Here is a 25982-nt window from a genome sequence, read left to right as displayed (position 1 = left end):
TTGCCTTTAAATCCACCCACTGGTGTAAAAGTGCGGCCGTTCCGCGTATTCAGGCCGAAAAGACGCTGTTTTATCGTGTGTGGAACTGCTTTAAACTACAACTCGACTTCTCCAGATCGCCCAATTTCTACTACATTGACATTTACAGCATTTATCAGACACCCTTATCCAGAGCAACTTACAATCAGTAGTTACAGGGACAGTCCCCCCCCCAGGAGACACTCAGAGTTAAGTGTCTTGCTCAGGGGCACGATGGTAGTAAGTGGGGTTCGAACCTGGGTCTTCTGGTACTAAGAAAAGGCTTCTTCGTTTCCACAAACACCTGAACATTCTGCCCCAAACGTGACCCACCGCTCACACAAGGGATGGTTAAATGCAGAGGACACATTTCACTGTGTCACCGTGTGCTGTGCTGCCGTGTATCACAATGACAATCAGTTCACTTTATTTATTAGGTCCTGAGATGTCCTGAATATTGGCCATATTGCGTTACTGGGGCAGTGGTGGCCTAGCGGTTAAGGAAGCGGCCCCGTAATCAGAAGGTTGCCGGTTCGAATCCCAATCTGCCAAGGTGTCACTGAGGTGCCACTGAGCAAAGCACCGTCCCCACACACTGCTCCCCGGGCGCCTGTCATGGCTGCCCACTGCTCACTCAGGGTGATGGGTTAAATGCAGAGGACACATTTCACCGTGTGCACCGTGTGCTGTGCTGCTTTTAAAAAAAGACATTCGGAGGCACCAAAAATGAGCAGAATGTCACGTCATTGCAAATAAAAGTAGAATCTGCCTCAGTGCTGTTTGTTATCTGTGGGCCTGTTCCCGCCGACCCCTCCTCCGCCTCCCGGACTCCCTGCCCAGAAATGCCGAGCGCAACCCGAGCAGCCGGCCGCGGACGCGAGTTATTTTAAACCCGGAGCGCCAGCCGCCTCCGAGGCCGGAGAGCCGGGGCATGAGCCGATGTCGCTGCCGGTAGTGCTGCCCGGGTCGTGCTGCCGCGTCAGCGGGGCTTCCCTCGCCGCTCCGCCGGCGGACGCGTCCCACCGGAGCCGCGGCCGCGGTCTGCCCGCGGCCGGCGGCCGCATGCCGGGACCCCAGTCGCGGCTCATCCCGGCGCTGCTCCCCGGCCGCCCGCTGCTGTCGCTCGGCTTGCTGCAGCTGGTGCTCGGCTGCTCCATGGTGGCGCTGTCCTTCGGGGCTCTGTCCCTCAGCAACTCGGCCCCCATCCGGAACTCCTGCCCGTTCTGGGCCGGCTCGTCCGTACGTACCGTGTTTTTTTTTTTAATTTAATTTCCATTTTTTCCCCCCCGAGTTCCCGACAACTCCGCTCGGTTAGCGGGTTGTTTGCGCCGACAGGCGGGTCTCGGTTCCGGCGGCTTTACTGTCGCTCCGACGCGGCCAGAAACTTCATCCGCCGCCGATAATGTTCCATTACGGCCGAATAGTTCAAATACGACGTCGGCGCAACTTTTACCGCATTTTTTTAAAAATGTGAAAGTAAAATGTTGATATGAAGTGACTGTGCTAATTACGACGTGACTGTTTTTATTAACAATATAGAACCGCAACGTCCCCCCGATCCAGATGTCCCTTCCCCACGTAAACCAACTGGCGTCCTTCCCTCAGCAAAACTTTTATTTGTGTCCACAGGCGTGTTAAGGACCGGAGAGTCGAGCCACTGTGATGGACCCGAATGTTCTTCTCGGGGTTTCCTCCCTCAGAGTCGTCCTTCCACGATTAGAGTCCTTTAAATCCACCAAGTGCGGCCGTTCCGCGTATTCAGGCTGATTTATCGTGTGTGGAACTGCTTTAAACTACAACTCGACTTCTCCAGATCGCCCAATTTCTACTACATTTACATTTACATTTACAGCATTTACCAGACGCCCTTATCCAGAGCGACTTACAGTCAGTAGTTACAGGGACAGTCCCCCCCCAGGAGACACTCAGGGTTAAGTGTCTTGCTCAGGGACACGATGGTAGTAAGTGGGGTTCGAACCCGGGTCTTCTCGTTCACAGGCGAGTGTCTTACCCACTAGGCTACTACCACCTTACAGTTACAGGGACAGTCCCCCCTGGAGACACTCAGGGTTAAGTGTCTTGCTCAGGGGCACGATGGTAGTAAGTGGGGTTCGAACCTGGGTCTTCTGGTTCTAAGAAAAGGCTTCTTCGTTTCCACAAACACCTGAACATTCAGCCCCAAACGTGACCCTTCTCCCAATCCATGAACGGTTTAAACCACGAGAAGGTCGTCACTGGCCCAGTCGCCGGCTGAAACACATTAATAACCGCAGTAATTAATCTGCACAAGCGTGTAAATCCGCGGAGGGGATTTTATAAAATTAGACGTGGGTCACGTCACGCGCTGGCGCCGAGGAGCTTTGTGTAGGTTTTTATATTGTGTGCTCTGTTCCCCCGTGTCCTGCAGGTCATCCTCTCGGGGATAATAGGCCTCACGACATGGAGGAGACCCATGCTCCTGCTGGTAGGTGGTGGAGGTTCCTTCACACGACCTTCTGTTGTTGGGCCTCCTCGGGCACCTTCTGAACACCAGTTAACTCCGCTGAGCGGGGGCTAGTGATGCCTGAATCGTTGCGACTGCACTTTATATCTTCCTGCATGTAGGATTTTGATCTATTGTTGTTGTTTCTACTTTATATCTTCCTGCATGTAGGTTTTTGATCTATTGTTGTTGTTTCTACTTTATATCTTCCTGCATGTAGGTTTTTGATCTATTGTTGTTGTTTCTACTTTATATCTTCCTGCATGTAGGTTTTTGATGTATTGCGTATTGTTGTTGTTTCTATGCCGTTGACACCGTCAACCGGAATATGTATGCTCATGCGATTCTGATCCTGAACTTGCCACCATGCGGGTCAAAGTGAAGTAGTCAACTTTATTGTCACCTCACCATTTACAAGCACGCAGAGAGACGAGATCAATCAATCGAAATGACACAAAACATGAAAAGGGACATTGTGCACCGGCCCATAATACAGTGCAGGGCGAGACAAACCAGGCGGACAAGTGGCAGCAATATGATAATATATCAGTGTATGGATATATTTAGTATATATAGTTTAAATTGTACATAATATAATATGATAATAATAGTAGTAGTGATGCGATAGTAGTAATAATAATAATAACACAGCAGCACAGTGTGAGGTAGTGAGAGGTTAAAGTGCAGAGTGGGGTACCGGTGTTCAGTTTGTAATGTGCAGTTTGAAAGGACAAAAAAGAAAGAAAAAAAAAAGATTACATCATCATCGTCATCATCAATTCACTATTAAATCATCACAACTCAACCCTTTCATCTGGTTCATTTGTTGGCAATGTGAAGGAATTTATTTACTGCAAGGAGTTTTATAGCCTGTCCTCCGATTAATATTTAGCCTGAAGTCAGAGTTCTCCACCTGTCTTAAATATGTGTGTGTGTGTGTGTGTGTGTGTGTTTTTGAGGGAGTGTATAAAAAAAAAAAAAAAAAATGTTCTGAATTCGTCACACCATTAATAAATGTGTAATTAACAGTTCAGGTAAATTTAAAATGATAAAAGTATTAAATGATTAAATTATAGAAGCCATGGAAACGCTGTAAACGCATGTCTCCTCCTCCTCCTCCTCGCAGGTGAACCTCTTCATCTTGCTGTCCGTGGTGTGTGTGCTGCTGAACTTGGCCGGCTTCATCCTGTGCTGCCAGGGAGCGCAGCTGGTCTCCAGCGTGATGCACTGCCAGCTGGTACGAGCTCGCCGGGGTGGCGCCGTGGGTGCGGGCGAGAGCCGCCGAGCTCCTTAGCTGTCGGGCTTTATGTTTAATTGAGTGATGTCCATATTTGCACATCATACGCCTGCTCTCTGAATAAATAACTCAGTATCCGGTGAAGAAGAGATTCCAGGACCGCATTCCAATGGAGGCCTAATTCCAACAGGGCTGTGTTCACCGATCTTGTACGTAAATTTTCAGTCGTGTTCGTTTAGTTCTAGGTCGCGCATCATAAATTCAAATTTTATTTGTCTCATACACGGTCATACACGGTATGACATGCAGTGAAATGCTTTGTACGTATCATTGTGCTCGATTTAATTGAAATTTTTTAGCTATTGCTGCTGTTGTGCAAAATGGTTGAATACAATACAGCGGAGAGGATGTCCAGCTTGCATATTTTTTTTTTTTAAGTGAAGTGATTGTCACACGTGATAGACAGCAGCACAGCACACGATGCACAGAGTGAAATTTGTCCTCTGCATTTAACCCATCACCCTGAGTGAGCAGTGGGCAGCCATGACAGGCGCCCGGGGAGCAGTGTGTGGGGACGGTGCTTTGCTCAGTGGCACCTCAGTGGCACCTTGGCGGATCGGGAATCGAACCTGCAACCTTCTGATTACAGGGCCGCTTCCTTAACCGCTAGGCCACCACTGCCCCCGTCAGTATTTTAATACTGATGGACAACATATCTTGTTAGATTTTTACTTGCACCATAATAGGGGGTTTGTATGAATTGAAGAGTCGCACATCTCCCAGCGGCGTTCAGTAACTCCGCCCCCTCTGACTCCCCCGAGAGCGGCATGGTGTGAAAACCTGTCGGTGGAGGTGGTGGCGCTTCGCCGACAGCTCGCGTCAGCCGGCATCTCCTTTCTTGTCGGACAGACTCGCGTTCCGCCGTGTCCCTCCTTACTCCAGAGGACACGGCGCTCCGCTGCAGGGCTGCTGCACCGCGTCTCAGTAGACAGGAACTTTCTGGCTGGTCCATGCTTCAATTAACATGTCCTCAAAATACTGCATTTTCACTTCTGCAATATCAAACACATAAACATTATTAATGTGAAAGTAAAAAATTTGTGCAAGGACTCTGGGGGGGTTGAGTCCAGAGGTGATTGAAAGTGCTGGAGTGTATTAGTGTTCTGTCCTATGTAGTGTTGTGGTTGAGCGCTTGGATAGTCTGCGGGAAGAAGCTCCTCCTCGTTCTCTCGGTGTTGGACTTCAGGGAGCGGAAGCTCTTCCCTGATCGCAGCAGAGAGAACGGTCCGTTGTTGGGGTGGCCGAGGTCCTTCACTATCTTCCTGGTGGTCAGGGAGCTTGGTCCAGATGATGCGTTCGGCTGATCGAACCACCCTCTGTTGGGCTCGCCTGTCCTGCACGGTGCTGTTCCCGAACCAGGTTGAGATGTTTCCCATCAGGATGCTCTCTGTGGTGCAGGAGAAGAAGTTCCCAGCCTGTCTATGGTCCTGCAGTGGCTAGAAATGGTGATAGGTGTGAAGAGCCTTTGCCTTTCTGCTTCGCCGTTCAGAGAGCAGCAGCTCAGATCATTCAGATCTGGAATTTGGCCCCTTGAGTCGTCACAAGGGGAATTTTTTTCTGGAAAAACGCAGATACGACTTCCTGTCTGCACCAAACATTGTGGTTGGTGAATGGCGTTGATGACGATGATTTCCACAAATGGCCCTCAAACCCACGCCGCCCCCCTCCTCATCCCGCCTCTCTACTCCTCATTAGCATTTAAAGGTACAGACACCGAAAGGCGCGTCCTGGGGAAATCTCATTGTGGGACAGGGTCAAAGTGGCTGTAATTCTGCACTAAGGCTGATACAGCATTAGGGGACCAACAAGACCGATATAAAAACAAAATAAAATGTCATGTCAGGGGACCTTTAACAATTTGCCTTGCACATTATAGATGTCAACATTAAAACATTTGAACTTTTTTTTCTCTTAAACTGCCAGCACTGGTTTACTGCAGGCACATAAAGGATTCCGGGGCGCTCAGTTGTCATGAGTTGATATGCTCGGTGCCGAGTTGCATGTCCGGCTCACCTCCACATCAGTTTGTTGGATAATCTGACACCAGAGTGCAGTTTAGCTGTAGAACACCCAGCATGAGCTGCTTTCTTACATTCACCTTGTCCATCTACATTTCTGACAGTAACTTACAGCTTATTTAACCCTATTGGACTTCACTAAATATTTTTCGACCATTTGACCTCTTTAGAAAGTGAACACACAGCATTTCGTCATGCAATGAGGTGACCATATTAGCCCCAAAATAAACCACAAAATACATATGAAGAAAAGGGGCATTGTCCTACATTTGCACAATGCTGATAGATGGCGGCAACATATGATATTTGGTAACGAGAGCTCGAATTGAAAAAATATCAGGCATTTGGGCCGGGAGGGAACGTTTGCGTACTGGAGATGCTGTTGTGATGGCGGGCGGGCAGCCGCCTCTTGATTATAGTCTGGCGCGCTGCAGGCCCCCGTAATTGCTGCGCGCTGGGCTGACAGGCGGTGACGGCCACTGGGTCCAGATCCTGGGCGTTCAGGCCGGTGTTTTTCACTCCGCTGCTGTCTCATTACTCTGAAGAGCTCATCCGTGCTTCCGCGCACTCTCGCACCGCCGTGCCATTTTTGTTCAGGACCGATGCAACCCATTTATTCCTTTCAGTGTGCACGTCCAACTACGTCTCTTGTGAATATTTGTCCTTTTTCCCTTCTCAGCTACTCAACTGTGGTTTCACATGTCTGGGAATCATTTTAGGAACTCGAGTTTTGGGCATAAATTAGTAGGTTTTGCCTCAGCGAATAATAAAAGTTGGTCTGGTGAGCTGTCAGCATAGGAAAACGGCCGCAGAATAAATTTTACCAGCCAGTCTGTTTAATTTGCCAAGTTATATGGGATTTCCTGGTCAGTTTTCTGCAGACGTGTTCTTGATCTTCCATAGGAAGGTTTGCAGTGGGGTGGGTGTCCAACGAGACTTGATTGGACCTTCTGAATGTATTTTGTCCAAGGACATGACTTTTTAAAACTGGCGTGGATTAGAACGTTAGATATTTTGTACATCTATTTTCAGTTCATTTCCATAATGTTCCCCTCTTTCTCCGGATGGCACTGCACCACCTATCTTTGTGATGCATCTTAATCGGTGAAATCTAGGACCGGGGGTCCGCGGTTGGGGGCATGGGAATCTTCACGGCCCCAGGAAGCAACAGGAGTTATTTTTAAACTTGACTTTTCTCCAAGCCAGACTCTCATCTGCATGCAGAGAAGCAATTAACACATGGTGCGGTGGAACCTTCCGTTCTCTGTTCTGCTAATTAGAGATTAGATACCGGGAAGGAGTGCCGGGGTGATTATTTTTTTGCTCATGTTTTACCCCCAACACCTCAACTGGAAACTGTCAAGTTTTATGCAGTTTATGCAAATTGCTCAACTTGAAAAAAAAGCACCCTTTCAATATGAATTACTACTGATTAGTATGATAAGTGATTACTGTAATCAGACGAATTAAGAGTTTATGTGGGGTTAGTTTTTCATTATGTATCCATAATTGCATTATGTATGCATCTGTTTTCTGTGACAGGCAGAGGCTGGAGACGTGTGCAACTGCTGCGCCGAGACTCCCAGCACCAAGTGTGAGGAGGAGAAAATGCTGAAGATTTACCCCGGCTATTCCTGCAACACCATGAGGCTCCTTCTCAAGGTGGGTGACGATGCTGCAACTTGCGCCGTGATTGGCTGACAGGCAGTCTGGTTCTGAAATGACATCTGACATCATTCTGCTTTGTTTGATACACTTTGTGTTGTGGCTGGTAGAGCAAAGCAGACCGCTGACTTAATGATCTTGCTTGGCGACATCATCATCATAAATGGAATAGTATGTGGACTATTTATAAATGCCCACATTCATATATAATTAACGTTCTGGTTCTAGAATCTGACTGGCTGAGCTGATTACCTGCATATTTCCTGAATTATAAATTAATGTGCCAAGAAGGTTTTACATTGGGGTTCCTATAGCCACATAATGAATTTCAGTTTCTGGCAAACATACTAGGATGGTGAATAATATTATTAATGCATGTTTGTCTATTTATTTGCTTTCTCATTACAATTGTGACGCAGAGATTTTTCCACGCTCTACAGTGACAAATTCACAAATTCATGGCATTTAAAAAGCAATGCTGACAAGCCCATGATCACTTCCAGATTTTTATGTAGAGTTTAAATATTAAGCATTAAGATCCTCAGTTGAATATGTACTAGTAAATTTAGCCTGTCATGTTCCAGAAAGTTCTGTTCGCCCTGTGCGCTCTAAACGCCGTGACGACGGCAGTCTGCCTGGTCGCCGCCGCACTCCGGTATCTTCAGATCTTTGGTGCCAGGCGGCCATGCTTGGTAAGTCAATCCTTGGCCACCTACACCATTTCAGATGAGCTCACAAGCCTGGGTACACTGACACCGTCACCTCTTCACCCAGCACAGCGCCTCGGCGTGGTGGCGAAGTCACTTCTGCTGATGAGCAAGATCAAATAATTTAATTTGGCATAACTTGATTTAATTTGGCATAAAAAAGTGATGTCTTAATATATATATCTATATATACACACACGCACACACACATACACACACAGTCTGGACTAACTACTCAATCATATATATAGAGTGCTTAACAGTGCTTTTTTTAAAATAAAATATATTTATTCAGTTCTGGTTGATTGGCACTTTAATTTGTCCGGATTTTCTGTTTGGATATAATTATACATTGTATTATTGTATTATTAGGAGAGTTGTATTGTAGGTTACTGTAGTGTTAAAAATGATTGCTGCAGGAGGAGCCCCGCCCCATCGCGGAAGAGGCAGAGGATCCGCAGCAAGTCCCAGATCCGGACGAGTTTGTGCCTCCAGCTCCACCTCCATCCTATTTCTCCACCTTCTGCTCCTACACTCCACGGCTGGCTCGCAGGTGCTCCATGCACACCCATGCAGACCGTTTCAAGTCGGAATCTTTTGAGTTCAAGCACATGTCTCTCAGGTGCTGTTTGAGAGCTTTGTTTCAATTAGAACTTCTCCTACCCTCTGCCTTGGGGCAGTGGTGGCCTAGCGGGTATGAAAGTGGACTCGTAACTGAAGGGTTGCGGGTTAAAATTCCAAACTGCCAAGGTGCCACTGAGGTGCCCTTGAGAAAGGTACCGTCCTCACACACTGCTCCCCATGACTAAGGTTAGTGTGTTAAATGAAAAGGACACATGTCGTTGGGTGCACCATGTGCCGTGCTGTGTTGCTGTGTTTACTGCGGGGCTGTAAACCCTGGGAGGGGAGAAGTAAGGTTGGGGGACGCTTGCCAAGTAGAGGCCAGTGTGATGGAGCACCACTGTTAGAACAGTTGAGCTCTGACGGCCATACCAATGAGCCTGGATCTTTGTACCCTGGAGACCCTAGTTTCAGGTCTGGTGTTCTGAAGGCTCTGTACCTTCTCCCAACTCCCTTGGACCATTGCAACATTAGGACAACGGTCCTCCATTTGAACAGATGCTACTCAAATTAAACATTTGTATTTGTATTGCCAGAAACATTCCCTCCTCCACTCCCTAGACAATTTTTACTCGAACAAATTTGTGCAGCTTCTTTTTGCCTCCAAGTTTGCCTCCTTTTTAGTTTCTTCCACTGTTCTTCATTCTGTCAGCTCTCACTCCACAGGTGGCGTCCTCTCTCTCACACTCACACTCTGCTCCCCAGCAACCTCTCCATTCTCACACTGCGTTGGTATTTGGCAGATATGTGTGTGGTTGGCTGTTTGGCAGGACAATGAGAGAATTCCTGCTGGAAGGCATTACACAATAAGGATTACTATCCCATAATGCGTCTGGCCACCTCCCAGCTGGCCTGCCATGCGAGGCGTGTATCGTGTTTGGCTGGGCGTGTTCGGGTGGGTTTAATGTAGCTGGCGGTTTAATGGAGACCTTCACGCAGATGTGTCTTTTGGCAGGATGTTTGGCGACAGCGTCATCCCCCTGCCTCATATATACGGAGCACGAATTAAGGGGGTGGAGGTCTTTTGTCCCCTGGACCCTCCGCCGCCCTACGAAGCTGTTGCAGGTCCATCAAACATGGCTGGATCCCAGGTACACCGTATTATTACACCAATGGTGATAATGACAAATAAACATTAATGACACATGGGCTTGGTACTGTGAGGAAATATTAGTTCATTCTTCACTTTACTGATACAACAAAATGAGAATCAAAAACATATGATGATATGGTATTTATCCATATGAAATGACCTTCTGCAAATATTAATTATCTTTTTAAAAGGTAGCCTATTCTGTACAACCTTTTTCTATTCAAGGGACTGAATGGTGTTTCTGGTGATGTGAACTAATTAATGTGAGCTGAATTACTGTGCTAACCTTTTTTTAAAGAAGACGGTGCTGTTGTTTAAATGAAATCATTAAATCACATTAACACAATAAAGTAACTTAACATAATTAACATAGATCATTTATACCAATCTTTTTAACAAAATATCACATTTGGTGGGGCCTACTGGAATTCCCTTCTATTGTATATACAGACCATATAAGAAGACATCACTTCTTCAGAAATATTCCTTTGGCCAATCACCTGTTGTTCTTGTGAGAAAAAATGTTAAGTGGCAGGATGTTCAGTGAGTGTCCACAAATGTTGGATGGATTTATGTGCCCTTCTGTGTAGCCCACAGACATGCAACATGTCCAGTTGCCCTCTCCCCAAACACCAAACGACCTTCTGTTTCTGTCTTGTGGTCAGGAGGAACAAATTCAGCCAGCAGATGTGACTAGAAGATCGACTGAACACCACGACTCCAGGACGCTTGGTGCTGGTAAGGAGTGTGTGTGTCTGTGTTATTAGCACAGTGTTTATTTTATTTTTTATTTAAGTACAGTGCTTGAGTACGGCCAGATTTATTTTAACATCTCTGCTGCAGAAGCAGGCTGCTATACTTAAATGAATGGGCCATAACTCAACAATCACGTCACACTGTACCCATCGCCAGTTATATCATCTGAGTATAAAAAGAAATGTATTCCGGTGACCGGTTCCATTTCTGAGCCCTGCCTGCTCTCTCTCGCTCCCTGCTGAGTTTGTGTTGAATCATTTAAGTGGGCTCCAAGGTGCGAGGAGAAGCAGCCATGAACTCTGACCTCATCAAGTTTCTCTCTTAAGTTGACCGAAAAGTTGGAATCAAGGGTTCCCAGCTGGGCCATGGTGCTTCATCTTCTCCATTTAAACAGTGTTTGGAGAGCATGACGAATGACCCCTCTTAATGGATAGGGACGAGGGACGAATCACTGAGTGGATCTGAGGGCCAAACGGTCCAACCACGAGCCGCAGCGGAACATTGGGACAGGCAGATGTTGAATTTTCTTATCTAGTTATGTCCTGATGCCTTGCTTTGCTTGAAGAACGACGGACTGAATGAACTGTGTAATGACCCTAGCTTAAGGTCAAGCTGTGTTTAATGCTCATACCAACAGACGAGTACATATAGTACCATGTAACTGAGAGGTTACCCAAAAAAAGCCCTCCTCAATGCACATGTGGAGGAAATCTCATGGAAGTGAACAGCTCTTTTTGGCCTGACAATTTAGACAGCTGCCTACAGACGGCGGTGGTGACCCCTGTGCCCCCTCCAGCAGCAGTTCATCCTGGCAGGAGAGCCCAGAGGCTGTCCCAGCACCTCCGAAGGTCCAGCAGCGACCCGGTCCTACTGGACCTTTCTGCCAAAGGTGAGGTGTGCTTCCCTCACGAGAGGTTTGTGTCAAATGGTGTAACTGCATCAGTTATCCTCACACTCGCAAACACATCAATTTTTTTTCTTAAATAATTTTGGCTCAAATGTGACACAAAAGTTTTTAACTTGCCTCTGTTATGAGACCGCCTGAATGAATTGGGCAGCGCATGTTAATGGGAAATGTATTAAATCCATCCTTTAAAACCAAGCAGAAAAAATTATTAAATTAAGTCAATTACCAATATTTTAAGATTAAAGGAAAACTTTATACTTATGCTTAATAGTTAATGAATGTGTGCTTTATATTCAGGTGTGTCCTGTAAATGTCTCATCGTAAATCTGAATTCCGGCCATCTGTCAGCAGACGCATTAGGAGCTCTTTAAATATAGCGCCTCCCCCCTCTAAGCAGAACATCTGCATCGTGGCTCATTTTGCAAGTGCAAATGTGGAAACCTGAGATTTGAGGTTTCTCAAACAAATCATCTTATACCCTTGTTCATTTATAGTCCTGCCATATACAGTATATAGTCCTTGTAGGTTATAGGGCTGTGGTGGCCAAATAGGATTATTATTGTTCACATTTGTAACAAAAAAATGAATGTGGATATTTGCCGTGCTGTTTTTGGCTTCTTTAGTTCTGAGCTGTGAAGCAGCCACGCAGACGGAGGCAAGACCAGAGACCGCCACAGTGACGCTGCGCAGAGGGAGGGGCCCCCGCCGGCCACGCCCATCCTCCTTGGTGGACTATCAGAGCTACAGAGACACCAAGCTGCTGGTGACTCGTTTCCTGGAGCAGTCGTCCGGCAGCCTGATGCCAGAGGTCCAGGAGCTCATCAACAACATCAAGAGCGTGCTGCGCTCTGACCAGGAGCACATGGAGGAGGCGGTGCGATGCGCCAGCTTCATAGATCAGGTGGGCCACACAAATCTTGAAATGGTATTTGGTACTAAAAACGCTACTGAACACCAACCCTGATAAACCTTCGGCCTGCTATACTGTGTTCAAGGTCATAACAGGATCAGAGGTCAAATGCCTACAGCCCAGGCAGACTCAGCTGGAAGCACTGGACGGCCCTGCACAGACCGTCCCGCGCAGGAAGAGGCCAGGTCAGCTGCACCTGCTCAGCTGTGGAGACCTCAGTACGTTCACGTGGACAGACGTTAGGACCGCCACCCATGCGTCCTCTTCACGAGGCTCCCAGGCCTCGTCCAGGGCCAGCTCCCGCACAGAGCATGAACGGCCGCACAGCCTGATCGGAGTGTTCAGAGAGACCGTGCTCTGAGCAAATGTTTGGGACTGATGTTTTTAGGGTTGCTCCTGACGCTGGGTTTTGGGCGAAAGAGTGTCTGAGATGGTGAAGTTCCCCTCTGCCACTGAAAATGCTGTTTGTATTCTTGTGTATCACTAGATAATGATTTAGGGCTCTTCTCAATCTCAATCTCCACTGAAATGTAAAATTAGTGCCTTTTATTAATATAACTACTGCTACTTTACAGTACCTTCACTGTATGTGCTCATTGTAAATACTGAATGTACTCCCCTAAGTTGAATATTACCAGATGTTTAAAAGGAATTTAAAGACCAAGAGTATGTATTAAAGTTTGTATTTACCTGAAACCTGGTAATTCTGTTTTAAGTGTTTCAACAGCAGCATAAATTGCCGAAAAAAATCAATTGAATCAAATAAAATCTTAAGATTTTATCTACAATCATTCCCAACGTGCCAAGTTCTGATTGTGTACTGTTTATGTGGACCCATAGGTGGAGTGGCTTATTGGGTGGGTCTCAGTGGGACACTCCTCAGTTGGGTCACCAGGACTGGAAGTGACTCCTAGTCACTCTTTAAATCAAAATTTAAAAAAACAGTGTTACGACCTCAACACACAAACCACCAGAAGAAAAGGAAAAATGGGCGCATGACTCCAACAATTTTCTTAAGACTAATTAGAAGAAAAAACTAATTGGATGTGGTGCTGTCCGCTGGAGTTGTGTCTTTCTGTCTTGACCACGAACGCAAGATTATTAGTTCAAAGATCAAAAAAAAATAAAGTGACAATAATGTTGACAAAAACATCAGTCAGGTCTATGTAAGTCATTTACTGATGTAAATGCTGTTACAAACATTCCAGTTATGGTATAGGAATGTAGCTCAATGACGGTAACATCACAGAAAAAAAGCTAGCAAAATAAAACAGACATAGCCTTTTTTTTGTTGTTTGTTGTTTTTTTTTTTTTTTTTTACAGAAAGTGTGATTACCTTTTTTCGGCCGACACTGACAAACAGATATAAGGTTAATTACATTCAGTACAAGTGCATTATATCCACTACAGCCAAACCCACAAACAACCTTCTAACTGGGTTACTCTACCGTATCCATGAACAAACCTGGGTTCTACCCTCCCAGAACTTGCGCAGACCCCCTGTATGCAGCATACTCTTGTATTCATGTCATCGTGTGCGCTAAGCGTCTATACAAACAGGTCAAAGAGTCCACTTAACCTTCAAATAAGAAAAGGAAAGAAAAAGAAACAATAAAGTGGTCCACTGGGGTTTCTCATTCCTTAAATGCTTCCACGTACACTCTCTGAAGCTTGGATACATCCAAACACAAAATAGCCATTAATATACATGTTCTGTGCTATGCATATATATATATATCTATCTATATACTGCTGTGCAAGAAATCTGTGCATTAAATAATTGAAGTGGGATCCATATATTCGGGCTTGTTGTCCTGCTTGAGTAAGCAGGATTGCTGGATATTTGTAGGCCATGGAGTAAAATGCAAAGTCCACTAACGTACAGCAGATGGTTCTTTACAATCGCAGACTTTTGCACAGCAGTGTATTTTAAAATTATATATATTGTACTGTATATATCATATAAATATATAATATAGTATTTACTTGAAGTTTTCAGCTGGTTTTGGTTTATAGTGGAGTAAACTGTCGTCACACACCACGCCCACTACAAGCATGAATGGTAAAGCATACATATGACTTCGTAGATCGTGCTGAAAATACACATGGTCGCTCTTATTCTCAGAATGTTTTAAATGGTAAAAAAAAAAAAAAAAAAATCTACAATAATAATAAAAAAAAAACCAAAAAAAAACAACAGTAAGAGTAAGGCCAAACATACGCCCGGAACAATCAGTGTGTTTTCCGTACGGGAATTTGGAGCTGTGGTGACCGGCCGTTTGGGAGATCCGTCAAGCCACGCGGCCACTTTGTAAACATGGAGGCGTGAGAAATGACCTCCCAGTCCGGGAGGAGGGGCAGCATGGTGTGTTTGGGTTCAGTCCATTATGACCTCTGCTGCAGGCAAAACAGTTCAAATGACCGAGGTTGAGTTAAGCATCATTACAGAGGGAGGTTGCCAGTCAAACCAAGACAGCTGAGAGGAATCGTAGATGACAGTCCAGTGTAAGATTTGTTCTCCAACGGGCTCAGAACAGGGTTCTCCAACGCTCTTGTTACATTAAAGAAAACTCTCCATTCATTATGAAATTCCCAGAGAGGACGCACAAAGGACTATTTTGTAATACAGTTTTCACAAATCACTGCAAATCTGAACCATTGCCACTGCATCCTCATGTTTATGGACTTGATATTCATTCAAATTATCACTACAAAAAAAAAAAAAATTGTAATGAACACCACTATACTAATAAAACCAAAGAGAAATAAATAATTTAATAAGTTAAAAAATAATAATTTAACAAAAATTCTGTTAATGTGTCCACTTTTCAGAGCATATTCAAGTTTAAATGTGCAAAAACAAAAAAAATCTAAATCTACAACAAAGATTAATGATTAATTAAGGTGAAAACAAGAATGAACTCAAAGTATAAGACAATCATTTTCTTCATGATGCACAGTAGTTCACTTTCTAGAGCATCCTCCAAAAAAATTGCAATATCATGAAAAGGGTCATTTGTTTGCAGCATTTAATCCAACCCTTCAGCCGCAACCAATTACTCACTGTATAAATGGAGAATTCTTTATTACGAATTGAGTTGATCATCATAATCAACAAAATGATCACTTTACATGTATTGAATATAGCACATATATATTTTTTTTAATTAAATGGCACAACCAAATGACTTTTCCACCATGACAGTGTATTTGTTTCAGATGCCCTAGTAGAGCTGATTGTTACACAGCAGATTGCCAAGACAGACACCCCTTCAGAATGTCTGGGATCTCCTGCACCAAAAAAGGGACAATTCTCAGCTACATCTCTACAGCAATGATGATGTGAAGCTTTTGTCTCTTTGAAACTCCTAGCTCACATTTAGACTTCACTAACTGGAAGTTACAGGAATTGCATTGAATGATTCCCACTTTTGGTCCACAGCTCTGAACCTGCCCTTTAAAAAAATTAAAAGAACTGAAATGAAAAATCCGGAATGTCTGATTAAGAAGTTCCCAAAATTAACATTGAAAAACCATACAACAAATACTCTCCGCTCCAATTTTAACTCAGACTACCCTTCACCTCTCCCTGCACTAAAACAACACAGCAGACGGGTATGAATGGGGGACGTCCAGAAGACCTGCGCTGAGAACAAGAGAAAAACTCTACTGTGATAACTTCCATCGGTCTTCCGCCCATATTTTTTGGTTTTTCACCTTTATTCTCATTTTTTTTCACCTCAGCATACCAGTGAGAAGCGTACACACACACACACACACACACACACACACGCACACACAAATATTGCACTTCATGCAGACAGAGTGGGGGCGGGGCTAGAGAGGTAGGAAGCTGTAGAGGGTGGTGCCTGTAAGTCAGTCTACATGTCAATCACCGACCTACAGGCATACAGTGAAGGTAACTCAGAGACGAGAGTGTAAGGTGACTATGAGGGGTCAGAGGTCAGGGGTTAGGGAGGTGACATGTGATATCAGATGTAAACTGGTTGCTCCTGGGCAGTTAGCAGGCGGTACATGGCAGCAGGCATGGTCTTCATATGGATCTGAGGACAGGAGAACAAAGGTGAAGGGTCAGAACACACTGGCCAGTGTTTATTGTATGGACCACAGGGTATCGGAAATATCTGTTAATGATGCAATACTATTAATACTCAAAATATTGTTTATGTGTGTATGTATAATGCAAATGAAACTTTTTGTGTAGGTATTGGTGTAGTGTTGTGTGTGTTTGTATAGGGATTGTATAGATTCTCGGTCTCTCTATTTGAGCACATGAATATATGAGTGTGTATGTTTATGTATGTGTGCGAATGAGAGTTTTCTATCTGTCTATGTGTGAGAAAGAGCATCACTATGTTTTTCTTACCTCACCCACCGCATTCGACAGGATGTGTACAATCTTCTCGTGAGGGGTGGCCACCACACTCTGGCCGTTGATCTCGATGATGCGATGGCCGACGCGCACACCCCCCCTCTCAGCAATCCCTCCCCTCATAAGGCTGCAGATCTGCAGCAATTATAAAATTAGTTTAGTATATGTGAACAAATTCCAATGTAACAGACGAGGGATAAAATACCCACAATGCCATTTTGTACACTGAAGCCCAACTGATATCTGAGGTCTGGTCTTCTGATGAGGACAGTCGTGACCGGGGGGCATCTGACGATGTTGAGCTTCACGCGGGACTGGTTCTTCAGACCCTGCAGAGACAGAGTAGTCAGCCACCTTTTCACTGGAAAGTTGTAGTGATGCATCTGCCAATCAACTTTTGAAAATAGCTAAATATAGACAATCAGTTCCTGAACTAAACTCTCCAGGAGGTAAACACATAAGATCTATTTAATGATTTTAAAAGATACACAATAGGACTGTCAAAGTGAACTTTTGACAAACAGCAATTATTTAAAAATATATTTATTGCATAAAAATTTATTTAATTTGTTTACTCCGCTCAAGAACCACAAGCAACGTGAAGCGAGGGACCCACAATTCAATGTGGCAGTGCATCACAGTGAATGGGAAGAGCCTCCACCCACACCTTCAGTGCGTACATGTACCATTACAGCCTGAGTCTCGTACGCTTGTCTCTGTATTAGTTTTAAGTATTACAGCTTTAGTGATATTCCCACTACACCATCCAAAACCGGAAATAAGCCGTGTGATTGCTGTGGCCATCAGTTGGGTTGAAGTGGTTGACTGCAACAGAACACACCCACCTTTATGATGCTCTGGCAGGTGGACAGAGGCAGGCCCACCAGGCTTGTGCCATTAAGCGACATGATCTGGTCTCCAATGTTGAGCTTCCCGGACTTCTCCGCCGGCCCCGCATGCATCATGTTGGCTATGATGACGGTGGGCAGGATGGAGCCCCAGCCCGACTCAACAATCACCACGCCCAAAATCTCCCCTTTCTGCTTCTCTATGTAAACCTGAGAGCAACAAACACAAAACACCTGAAGTCACATCTGCTATAGAGCTACACTGTATACCAGAGAGGTTTTGATCCATTGGGAAGGGATAAGTCATTTTTGTTCACCTACCAGCTATGGCATGTACACTAGCCCAGTCAAATTATAGGCAGAAATTTCCATGTCACCCAGTGGAGCTCACTCACGTCCTTGCAGTTCTCGGACTTGGAGAAGTGAATGAGGTCGTCGTTGTACATGTCCTGTGTGTTCATGAGGTCACTGTATTCTTTCTGGCTCAGGTCCTCTGGGTTGATGCCATTGGCCCGCAGGAACTCCTGGTACGCTACGCTGAAGGCTTGACCAATGGATTGTGCTATGAGCTGGGCCTGGCGGAGAGCAGAGAAATGCAGTGGCGTGGCTCAATTATACAGTTGGTCAACAGCTAAGTTAACAAATAACCAGTTATTAACAGTAGCCCTACTTATACTGCTGTATAAAGTGGCCTATTACAAAACTGTTGGTCTTCCAATTGTTCATGTCTCACTAACATAATATGATGCAACAAATAATACCAAAAATTTGGGCTGACTAAGTCATGAATGAAAACGCTAATCGGTCAATTAGAATATTGCGGTAGAATTCCTTGTTTTCTTGCATGATTAACATTATAATAGCGCCACTAGATGAAGCTGCCTGACTGCGAACATTCAAACCAGTTTTAAGTTGTGCCAGGTGACTTACTTTACCATTAAAAAGGTGACCTTTCGACAAGGTGTCCCTGGTCAACATCAATATTTTATCACATTTCCAGCCGTTATCTGAAAGAAAGTCTTACATCTTCTGACTCAAAGACGTGACAGATCATCTTGTACTGGCGCTTTTCATCCTGGGCGGGGTCAGAGGCCTCCAAGTTTTCTTGGGAGTCGGAACGGGGCATCCGTCGCCGGGCCATCAGCACCACAATGTTGCCGATGTCAGCGATGTAGGAGATGGTCCTCAGTGGGTGGTCCATCATGGTCTCCTGTGGGCCAGGGGAGTGGAGACGCTTCGATAACAGAAGGCTTGTTAAAAACTCAGCCACTTCCCCCCCTCGCTGCGCTCTTAGATTTCAATCCACTCTCTGCTGTGAAGATCTTTTTTTATTCAACTGAAAGACTGCATGTAAAGGCTTTGCTTCTGGTGGCGCTTTCTAAAAGAGCTTCACTGGCATAAATATCAAAGGAATATGGAGGCACCATCTGCCAACAGGCAGACTTTTAAAGCCGAGAGCTACAAGAGAAAACACCGAGCTGACCAGAATCTCACGTATATGCATGCCATCAAAGCGAGAGACATATGAACACACAGACGGTAGAGCGGTCTCTGCTGCAGCACACCTGCGAGTCGGCGTTGAGGACTTTTATCCTCTGCGTGGAGATGAACAGATCCACTTCAGTCATGGGCTGGGCTTCCCCCTCCGGAGCCTGCACACACAGAGACAGGCACGCGCCCAGTCAGTCACCCCCACCCCAAAACACACGGGTCGGCCTACAGACTGGAGAGCCACTGACAGCGTTGGGCCTGAGGCTGGCATTCTGGATGGTGTGGAACGTGTGGAATGTTTGTTCACAGAGCGTCTGTGGCCTCTGCTTTCAAAGGGATATTTTGTTTGATTTATTTGTTTTGCAAAAGCACAGGTTCTACGTCAGAATGCATATGTGAGCATGGTCATACACTAGGACTTGTATGAATCCATTAACCTCACTAGAAAATTACAAATTACAATGGGCAGTGGTGGCCTAGCGGTTAAGGAAGCGGCCCCGTAAATTGGAAGGTTGTGGGTTCGAATCCTGAGCAAAGCACCGTCCCCACACACTGCCCCCCGGGCGCCTGTCATGGCTGCCCACTGCTCACCAAGGGTGATGGTTAAAAGCATTTTGTTGTGTCACCGTGTGCTGTGCTGCAGTGTTTCACAATGACAATCACTTCACTTTCATTTTAAGTTTATTTTCTACACCAGTGATCTTTTTTCTCAGGTCGAGAAAAAACAATCCTTTCGGTTTGTCAGCCGCCTCTAGTCTGTAGGCTCCTACGCCATGATGACAATGCAGCGTGTGGTCAAGTGAGGAGTGATGGACTCAGAGGAACACCGAAGAGCTCTTAGATTACACCCACGGACATTGTGCTCTGCCGAAAAACGGCGTTGAACTGCGATGCCGCTGGCAAATCGCAGCGTCCTTCAGTGAGCCTCTGGCGGGAAACCTCTCCTCTGCGGTGCGGGTGGTGTTAGTGACGGAGTTAGTGTTGCTCTTCATTACACAGGGCCCAAGTGAGAAAGCCAGGTTATTGTCAGAAAACTGGGAAACAGCAGGAAAATATATGTATATATATATTTTTTTAAATCAAATGACAAGGAAAAAAAAAAAGAAGCCACCACCACACACACACACACACACACACACGAAACACACACAAACACCATTGACCCTCCTGTATTTTCTGCATCCAGCAATTAGATTTCTCCTCAGTCGAGTCTGAAGTCTTCTTGCCACAAATGGACAAACCCTACCCAATCCTGTCGGGCTCTGACTTCAAAGCGATCTCTGATTATGGGATGAGAAATGGTCACGGAGGGACACACACTTGACAACAGAATACACAAACGTGCGGAAGTCTTGCTGGATTCAGAAACACAGCAAACTACAAAAATCAAAAGGACAGAAGGAATGAAGAAAGAAAGGATTTCTGCCAGGCAAAAAAAACTGTAGAAAAAAAAAAAAAAAAAGACACCATCAAAACTGATGAAGAATTACTGCACCTTCTTCCTGTTTTTGGCCATTTTCTGGGCCGTCTGCTTAGCATGAAACAAACAGAGACAGGAGAATGGTTAGAGAGGAGATCTGGGCACGGGGAACGCATAGTGCACATCTGATTGGCAGGGAACCAGCCAATCAGAGGACATGTCTGCACGGCTTGGTCATATTCACGTTCAGTTCGAGCTAAAAATAATAAATAAATACATAAGTAATACCGTACGGACAGCTGGATGACGAATTTCATTGCAGTTGGATGGTAGTGGAGTGTTCCATTCATTAATCGACTGTGTGCATCGGGTTGTCATTTCCTCTGCTCAACACCAGATGTCTCACTTGTTCCGGGTCCGTCTCACTAACTAATTGTCCTGTTTACAGACCAGATCACTTTTTTTTGTCCAATTTTCACATTGATATTTGCATATGTGGAAAAAAATAACAGGAAACACCCTGCTGCTGTCTTTCTCTGAAGCCAATCAGTCTGAGAAGGTCTCTGATAAAATTGATCTATTCTGCTATGTGATGAAGCTTCGTAAATTTGGAATACGTATTCTCACACCTCGTCACCAGGGGACAGACACGGACGAGGACCAGCTGAGGGATCTCAACCCCAAAAAAACAATACTACAGAGCAGCCCTGAAGGCCACACATGAAAACCTTCAGAAAGACAATATGTCCTCTTTAATGATCCCTGCTGGACACGTAATGCAAACAAATCACTGAACAAAGTTTTAAACCTCGACCAGATGAAAAAGGTCAGGACTGAGGAGGGGCTGAAACCAGGAGGACTGACTGGCTTTATGGCCAATTCTTCCCCCAACGATGATTAATGCCAGTGGTGAGTCACCAGCACCACCACCCATGCAGCGATCAATAAAACGGGCCGATTTAGACCGCCCCCGTTCTGCGCTTGTTTAATCAACCCTGGGTCTTCGGAAATAATTTAGACCATGAGACAAACCTCTGCAAGTCACATTTATCTTCTTATCGTGTTTGAGAATTTTTTCCAAACGTCATTTTTCTTTTCCAGCCTGATGCGTGCACCTCACCCAGTCGTTTATCCCTACGTGCACGTTTGACATGCTGCAACGGCAATATATGTTAATACATATATTTAATCGCACCAGCGAGATGCTCTGATGATGTTTGCCTGGAGACAGAACACATGGGCAGAGGATGGCTGAGCCATACTGTGCTGTGTGCCAGGAGCTGGCTCTTCAGTTCAGTATGGCAGCACACTGATGCCCCCACAGAGATGAGCATGGCTTTCAATGTTAACACAATGTGAGGAGACAAGAAAGAGGATCAACTCGCCATGCATTCGAAATTGCATTCTACCCTCAACACGTGTACCATCAGGGAACATACTTTAGTGTGAGTTAACAATATCTTACAGAATATCTACTTTCACTACTTTACACTGTTGTCACCACTACTGCATCGCACTGTGCAATATTTAAACCTCCCTAGTGTCCAGCATTTGCATACGCCAATATTTCCAATGAAAAAAAGTACAATAAAAAAAGTTATTCTGTCATTTTTTGCTTTCCCTGTGACAAGGTTTTAAGTTAGAATTATTAAATGAACGAAGAAAAAAGTATAGAGTTAGAGTTGTTTACTACTATGAGTCCATAGCTTGTTGTTTGCGGCGCTGCCTATGAATAGCGATAACTGAGGTGGGGCGAACTGACAGTGGCCCTGGAAATGTCAGATTTAACAAGCATATTTCACGGCCCGTGCGCAAACACACACCGTACTGGTAGGTTGTAAGTCATGTAACTGAATTATTATCAGCTAAAATGTCTAATTGACATTAGACACCTCAAATCGAACCCGGCCTGCTGGTCTTAAACACGACTGAGTGAAAAGGGTCACACTTATTATAAGGACTGACTGAAAGTGCACTCAGCGCGGTAATGGTGTCTAGAAATTGTCTCTTTGTTTTCAGACAGAAATCAAGGATGCATTAGCCGGGGCTTCAGATAGCAGGACGTCAGAAAAATCGCCTCAGAATGACGCTTAGCTACAACCCATCAGACTCTCTGCCGACATGGTTGATCTTTTGGCTCTGAAAATGTCTGCCACGGTCTAATAGGAATAAGGATTTTTATTTTGATTTTTTTGCCTTTCCTCAGACGTGAAGTCTTGAGGGTTAAAAATAAGGGTAGAGAGTGAGGCAGAGAGAAAGGACTCGGGAAAGAGGAAGCGGCGTCTCTCACCTTTATCCGGCTCACGGCTTCCTGCGCCTGCATCATGCGTACATTCTTAGACGGCGTCTTGTCGGACAGCAGCTGAGTGGAGCCCAGGTAGTTGGCAGCAAAGATGATGCCATCGATGAGGTCCTCTGGGTCGCAGGGGCCCGGTACTGCAGGACAGAGAGGGTTTCAGAGCCTCAGGCGCGAGGAAGTGGGTCGGGAACAGACACGGCATGAGGAACGATGCTCACCTTCCACATATGTGGGGAAGGAGGCCAGGCTTCTCCGAGACTAGGGCACCGAGGAGAAAAATAACAATGGAATTGTGATGAGGCACAAGGTTTAACTGGATACTAGTATATTCAATCATAGACCCAAAAACAAAGCCCACTCTTCACACACAATGGCTATAAAATGTCAGGCTTTTGCGATGTAAAAAATTAACAAATTTACGATATATATATATATATATATATAAAAAAAAAAAAAATAAAAAAAAAAAAAAAAAAAAAGTATACAGATGCAAGTCCTACCTCCTTGTTGGCAGGAGGTGGGGATTCAAAGTTGTCAGTCGACTCATGCATACGCAGTTGTTGGCTGGCAGACTCCGCCCCTTGAGGAGAGGTGGAGCCTGAGCCAGGAGACTGTAAAGTAAAGTAGGACAGCCAATAAAGACCTGCTCTGACCCCAGAACACAGAATAAAGAGAAACAGACGAAAAGAAATTGAAATGGACCCAGCAGAGGATGTACTTCCCGAGGCAACTGAGGAAGTACAGCCTTCCACGGGCGCTACTGATCCACAACTACACATGAGTCTGTCCTGCGCTCCTCCGTCACAGTCTGGTATGGAGCAGCCACTAAAAAGGACAGGAATGGGCTGCAATGGACTACACAGGTGGCGGAGAAGATCATTGGTGTCCCCCTGCCCTCCATCCAGGACCCGTCCCTCTCAAGGACCAGAAAAAAAAGGCATCATCACAGATCTCTCACAATACAGACAGAGACCTTTTGACCTGCTGACCTCTGACAGACGATATGGAAGCCTGCGGAATAGGACAGAGTATGAACAGCTTCTTTACCGTCTCACTGCTTAACGCCCACATCACCGCACCTGTACTTTATGTACACTTGTACTATTTCTGTAATGTGTCTTTTTGGTATATAAGATATTAAACTAGATTTTTTATTGTTGTTGTTCATACTGTTGTGTTTGACAGACACCATGAATCAGAATCAAATTCCTGGTACGTGTTCATCATATAAACGCAATTTTTATTCTGATACTATATTACAGCACATGCTTATTTAACCCCTTTCCTAAAAGGGTGGTATACATGTAATATGATCAGAATCTGGCCTATGAACCAGATGACCACAAAGACCACAAATCCCACTTACTGAGCAAGACACTTAACCCTGAGTGTCTCCAGGGGGGTGTGTGTGTCCCTGTAACTACTGATTGTAAGTCCCTCTGGATCATTTTAAATGTTTTAAAAGATTTTAGGAAATGGTATTCATTTTAAAACATCTGTTCTGTAGCACTACATTTTTCAATTCATTGATGGCTTGACAACCAGTCTTTCATCAATTTGTGCAAGCTGCTGGGTCACATAGAATACAAAATGCCAGTTGTTTCCATTTAGGCTCCCTATTAATCTGTATTAATAGGATCTTGAGGCAGCTTTGCATTCAAAGTGTCAGACCTCATCAATTTTTCAGGAGCCCCGGAGGCTGAAAAAACGTGATTGGCTCTGCAGCGTCTTGACTGTGAAGAACGGCACCGATGCAGGGCTGGTAATAGGTCCAAAGAATTTCAGCCCTTTTCACGATAAAAGAAAACAGCTAAAACTGTGGCAAGTGCTATAGATTATGATGATTAATAAAAGCAATGAGCAAGTTCAATTAAGGAAACAGGATCTGATCCATTACTGAAATATTTCAAGCAACATCCAATTTATCTGGGAAATTTGCATAAATTAATTGACTAGATCAATATAATATAAATTTAATGTAATCTGCCTGCTTAAAATTTTACTTGTTTTCATGTCCATTCCTTTACATTTATTGTGCCAACTAACCCACCGACTGCAATGCTGTTTTATTGAACAATAAGGAGCTTCATTCAGCTTTTAATTAACACTGTTTAAATGCGGTACTCATGACAAGCTCACAATGTAATACAACCAACCAACACCAAATTCTGACATGTTCACACAAAGAACTAATCACAAGATGACAATGAGCCATTCAAGCTCACAGGTCTGAGAGAAAAATGATTCAAGCCAATTTATATTAATATCTTTCATAGAACAAAACTTTTACATCAAAATCATTCATCACCAACCTCATCCCCATGCTCGTGGTCAACTTGGTACGTCCAGAAGTTTTCCATCGTGCAATAGTGACAATTGGTCCACAACTGGCTACAGCAGTAACACTGAGTAACACCAGCTAACTCATCTTCAGTGACACCATCAAAGATCGCACTTCACACGGGCCACTGAACTCAGCGGTCAGCCAAGATCCGATTACGGTCCGGCCCGGACTGGCCTGGACGTCTGCACGTCTGGCTTAAAAGAACCTTTTTTTTTTTTTTTTTTTTCCTGGGTTCATCCCCAGGGTCTGATTAATGCCAGATGACCGATCCCACAATTATTAAAACAGTAGTTTTCACAAAGGTGTTTTATTCCCAACCTTTTATTTTGTACACCCCCCCCCCCCCCCCCCCCAAAAAAAAAAAAAAAAAAAACACTACCTCCTTTGGTGGCCATGAAATGTGTCATTTATCTTCTTATTCTATCTTTTTAACATATAAAACACTTTTGGTGGCATTTAGAAGACCAACATCCATGCCCCTCTAGGGTTACCGTATCTGAAACCCGCTGAATAATTTACATGCTCTCGGCAGCGCTAAATAAATGATAGAGTGAAAGAAAACGCATGCAGCGTCATGGCTGTCCTGGACCAACTGAGCACAGTCGCACAAACTCACACTGAAGACTGGAGGCTGTGGGGTCCTCGTGCCAAATCAGCCATTGCTCAGGAGATGATGGGTAAATGTGACGGAAAAAGGAGAAAATGTGGTGACC

General features: G+C 44.8%; 2 protein-coding genes across 8 annotated transcripts in view; one reads left to right on the top strand and one right to left on the bottom strand.

Moving 5' to 3' along the window:
• The first annotated feature begins 835 nt into the window (after positions 1–835).
• Positions 836–13262, top strand: fam189a2 (family with sequence similarity 189 member A2). Of its 3 annotated transcripts, none has more exons than XM_028995421.1 (11): positions 836–1257; positions 2426–2482; positions 3627–3737; positions 7358–7477; positions 8065–8172; positions 8607–8740; positions 9764–9899; positions 10567–10639; positions 11457–11546; positions 12188–12465; positions 12560–13262. In XM_028995421.1, the coding sequence occupies exons 1-11, from the start codon at positions 958–960 to the stop codon at positions 12833–12835; spliced, it is 1683 nt and encodes a 560-aa protein (XP_028851254.1). In that variant the 5' UTR covers positions 836–957; the 3' UTR covers positions 12836–13262. The 3 variants fall into 3 exon arrangements, with proteins under 3 accessions (XP_028851254.1, XP_028851253.1, XP_028851252.1); XM_028995420.1 differs by having other exon boundaries at positions 11454–11546; XM_028995419.1 differs by having other exon boundaries at positions 11409–11546.
• Positions 13263–13630: 368 nt separating this feature from the next.
• The window catches only part of apba1a (amyloid beta (A4) precursor protein-binding, family A, member 1a), a 35655-nt gene continuing 23303 nt past the window's right edge, over positions 13631–25982 (bottom strand). For 3 of the 5 annotated variants that reach the window (XM_028995415.1, XM_028995414.1, XM_028995416.1), the window contains 11 exons: positions 23426–23536; positions 23144–23183; positions 22917–23062; positions 20702–20734; positions 19281–19367; positions 18740–18925; positions 18111–18290; positions 17713–17925; positions 17077–17196; positions 16862–17002; positions 13631–16538 (listed from right to left, as the gene is read on the bottom strand). In XM_028995415.1, coding sequence (XP_028851248.1) covers positions 16467–16538; positions 16862–17002; positions 17077–17196; positions 17713–17925; positions 18111–18290; positions 18740–18925; positions 19281–19367; positions 20702–20734; positions 22917–23062; positions 23144–23183; positions 23426–23536 — 1329 coding nt within the window. In that variant the 3' untranslated portion in view covers positions 13631–16466. Of the gene's footprint in view, positions 16539–16861; positions 17003–17076; positions 17197–17712; positions 18291–18739; positions 18926–19280; positions 19368–20701; positions 20735–22916; positions 23063–23143; positions 23184–23425; positions 23537–25982 lie in introns of those variants that run through there. The other 2 variants (XM_028995417.1, XM_028995418.1) reach the window with 2 other exon arrangements.

Source organism: Denticeps clupeoides, chromosome 11, assembly GCF_900700375.1.
Source record: "Denticeps clupeoides chromosome 11, fDenClu1.1, whole genome shotgun sequence".
Lineage (NCBI taxonomy): Eukaryota > Metazoa > Chordata > Actinopteri > Clupeiformes > Denticipitidae > Denticeps > Denticeps clupeoides.
Note: the sequence above shows the minus strand (reverse complement) of the source record. Positions and strands in the feature narration are given on the sequence as shown.

What these genes read in the sequence shown, in the direction of transcription:
- fam189a2 (XM_028995419.1), top strand. Translation starts at nt 958, where the DNA reads ATGTCGCTGCCGGTAGTGCTGCCCGGGTCGTGCTGCCGCGTCAGCGGG. An exon ending in GTGCCAGGCGGCCATGCTTG is followed by an intron (nt 8,173 to 8,606) that starts GTAAGTCAATCC and finishes TGATTGCTGCAG; the next exon opens with GAGGAGCCCCGCCCCATCGC. An exon ending in CAAACATGGCTGGATCCCAG is followed by an intron (nt 9,900 to 10,566) that starts GTACACCGTATT and finishes TCTTGTGGTCAG; the next exon opens with GAGGAACAAATTCAGCCAGC.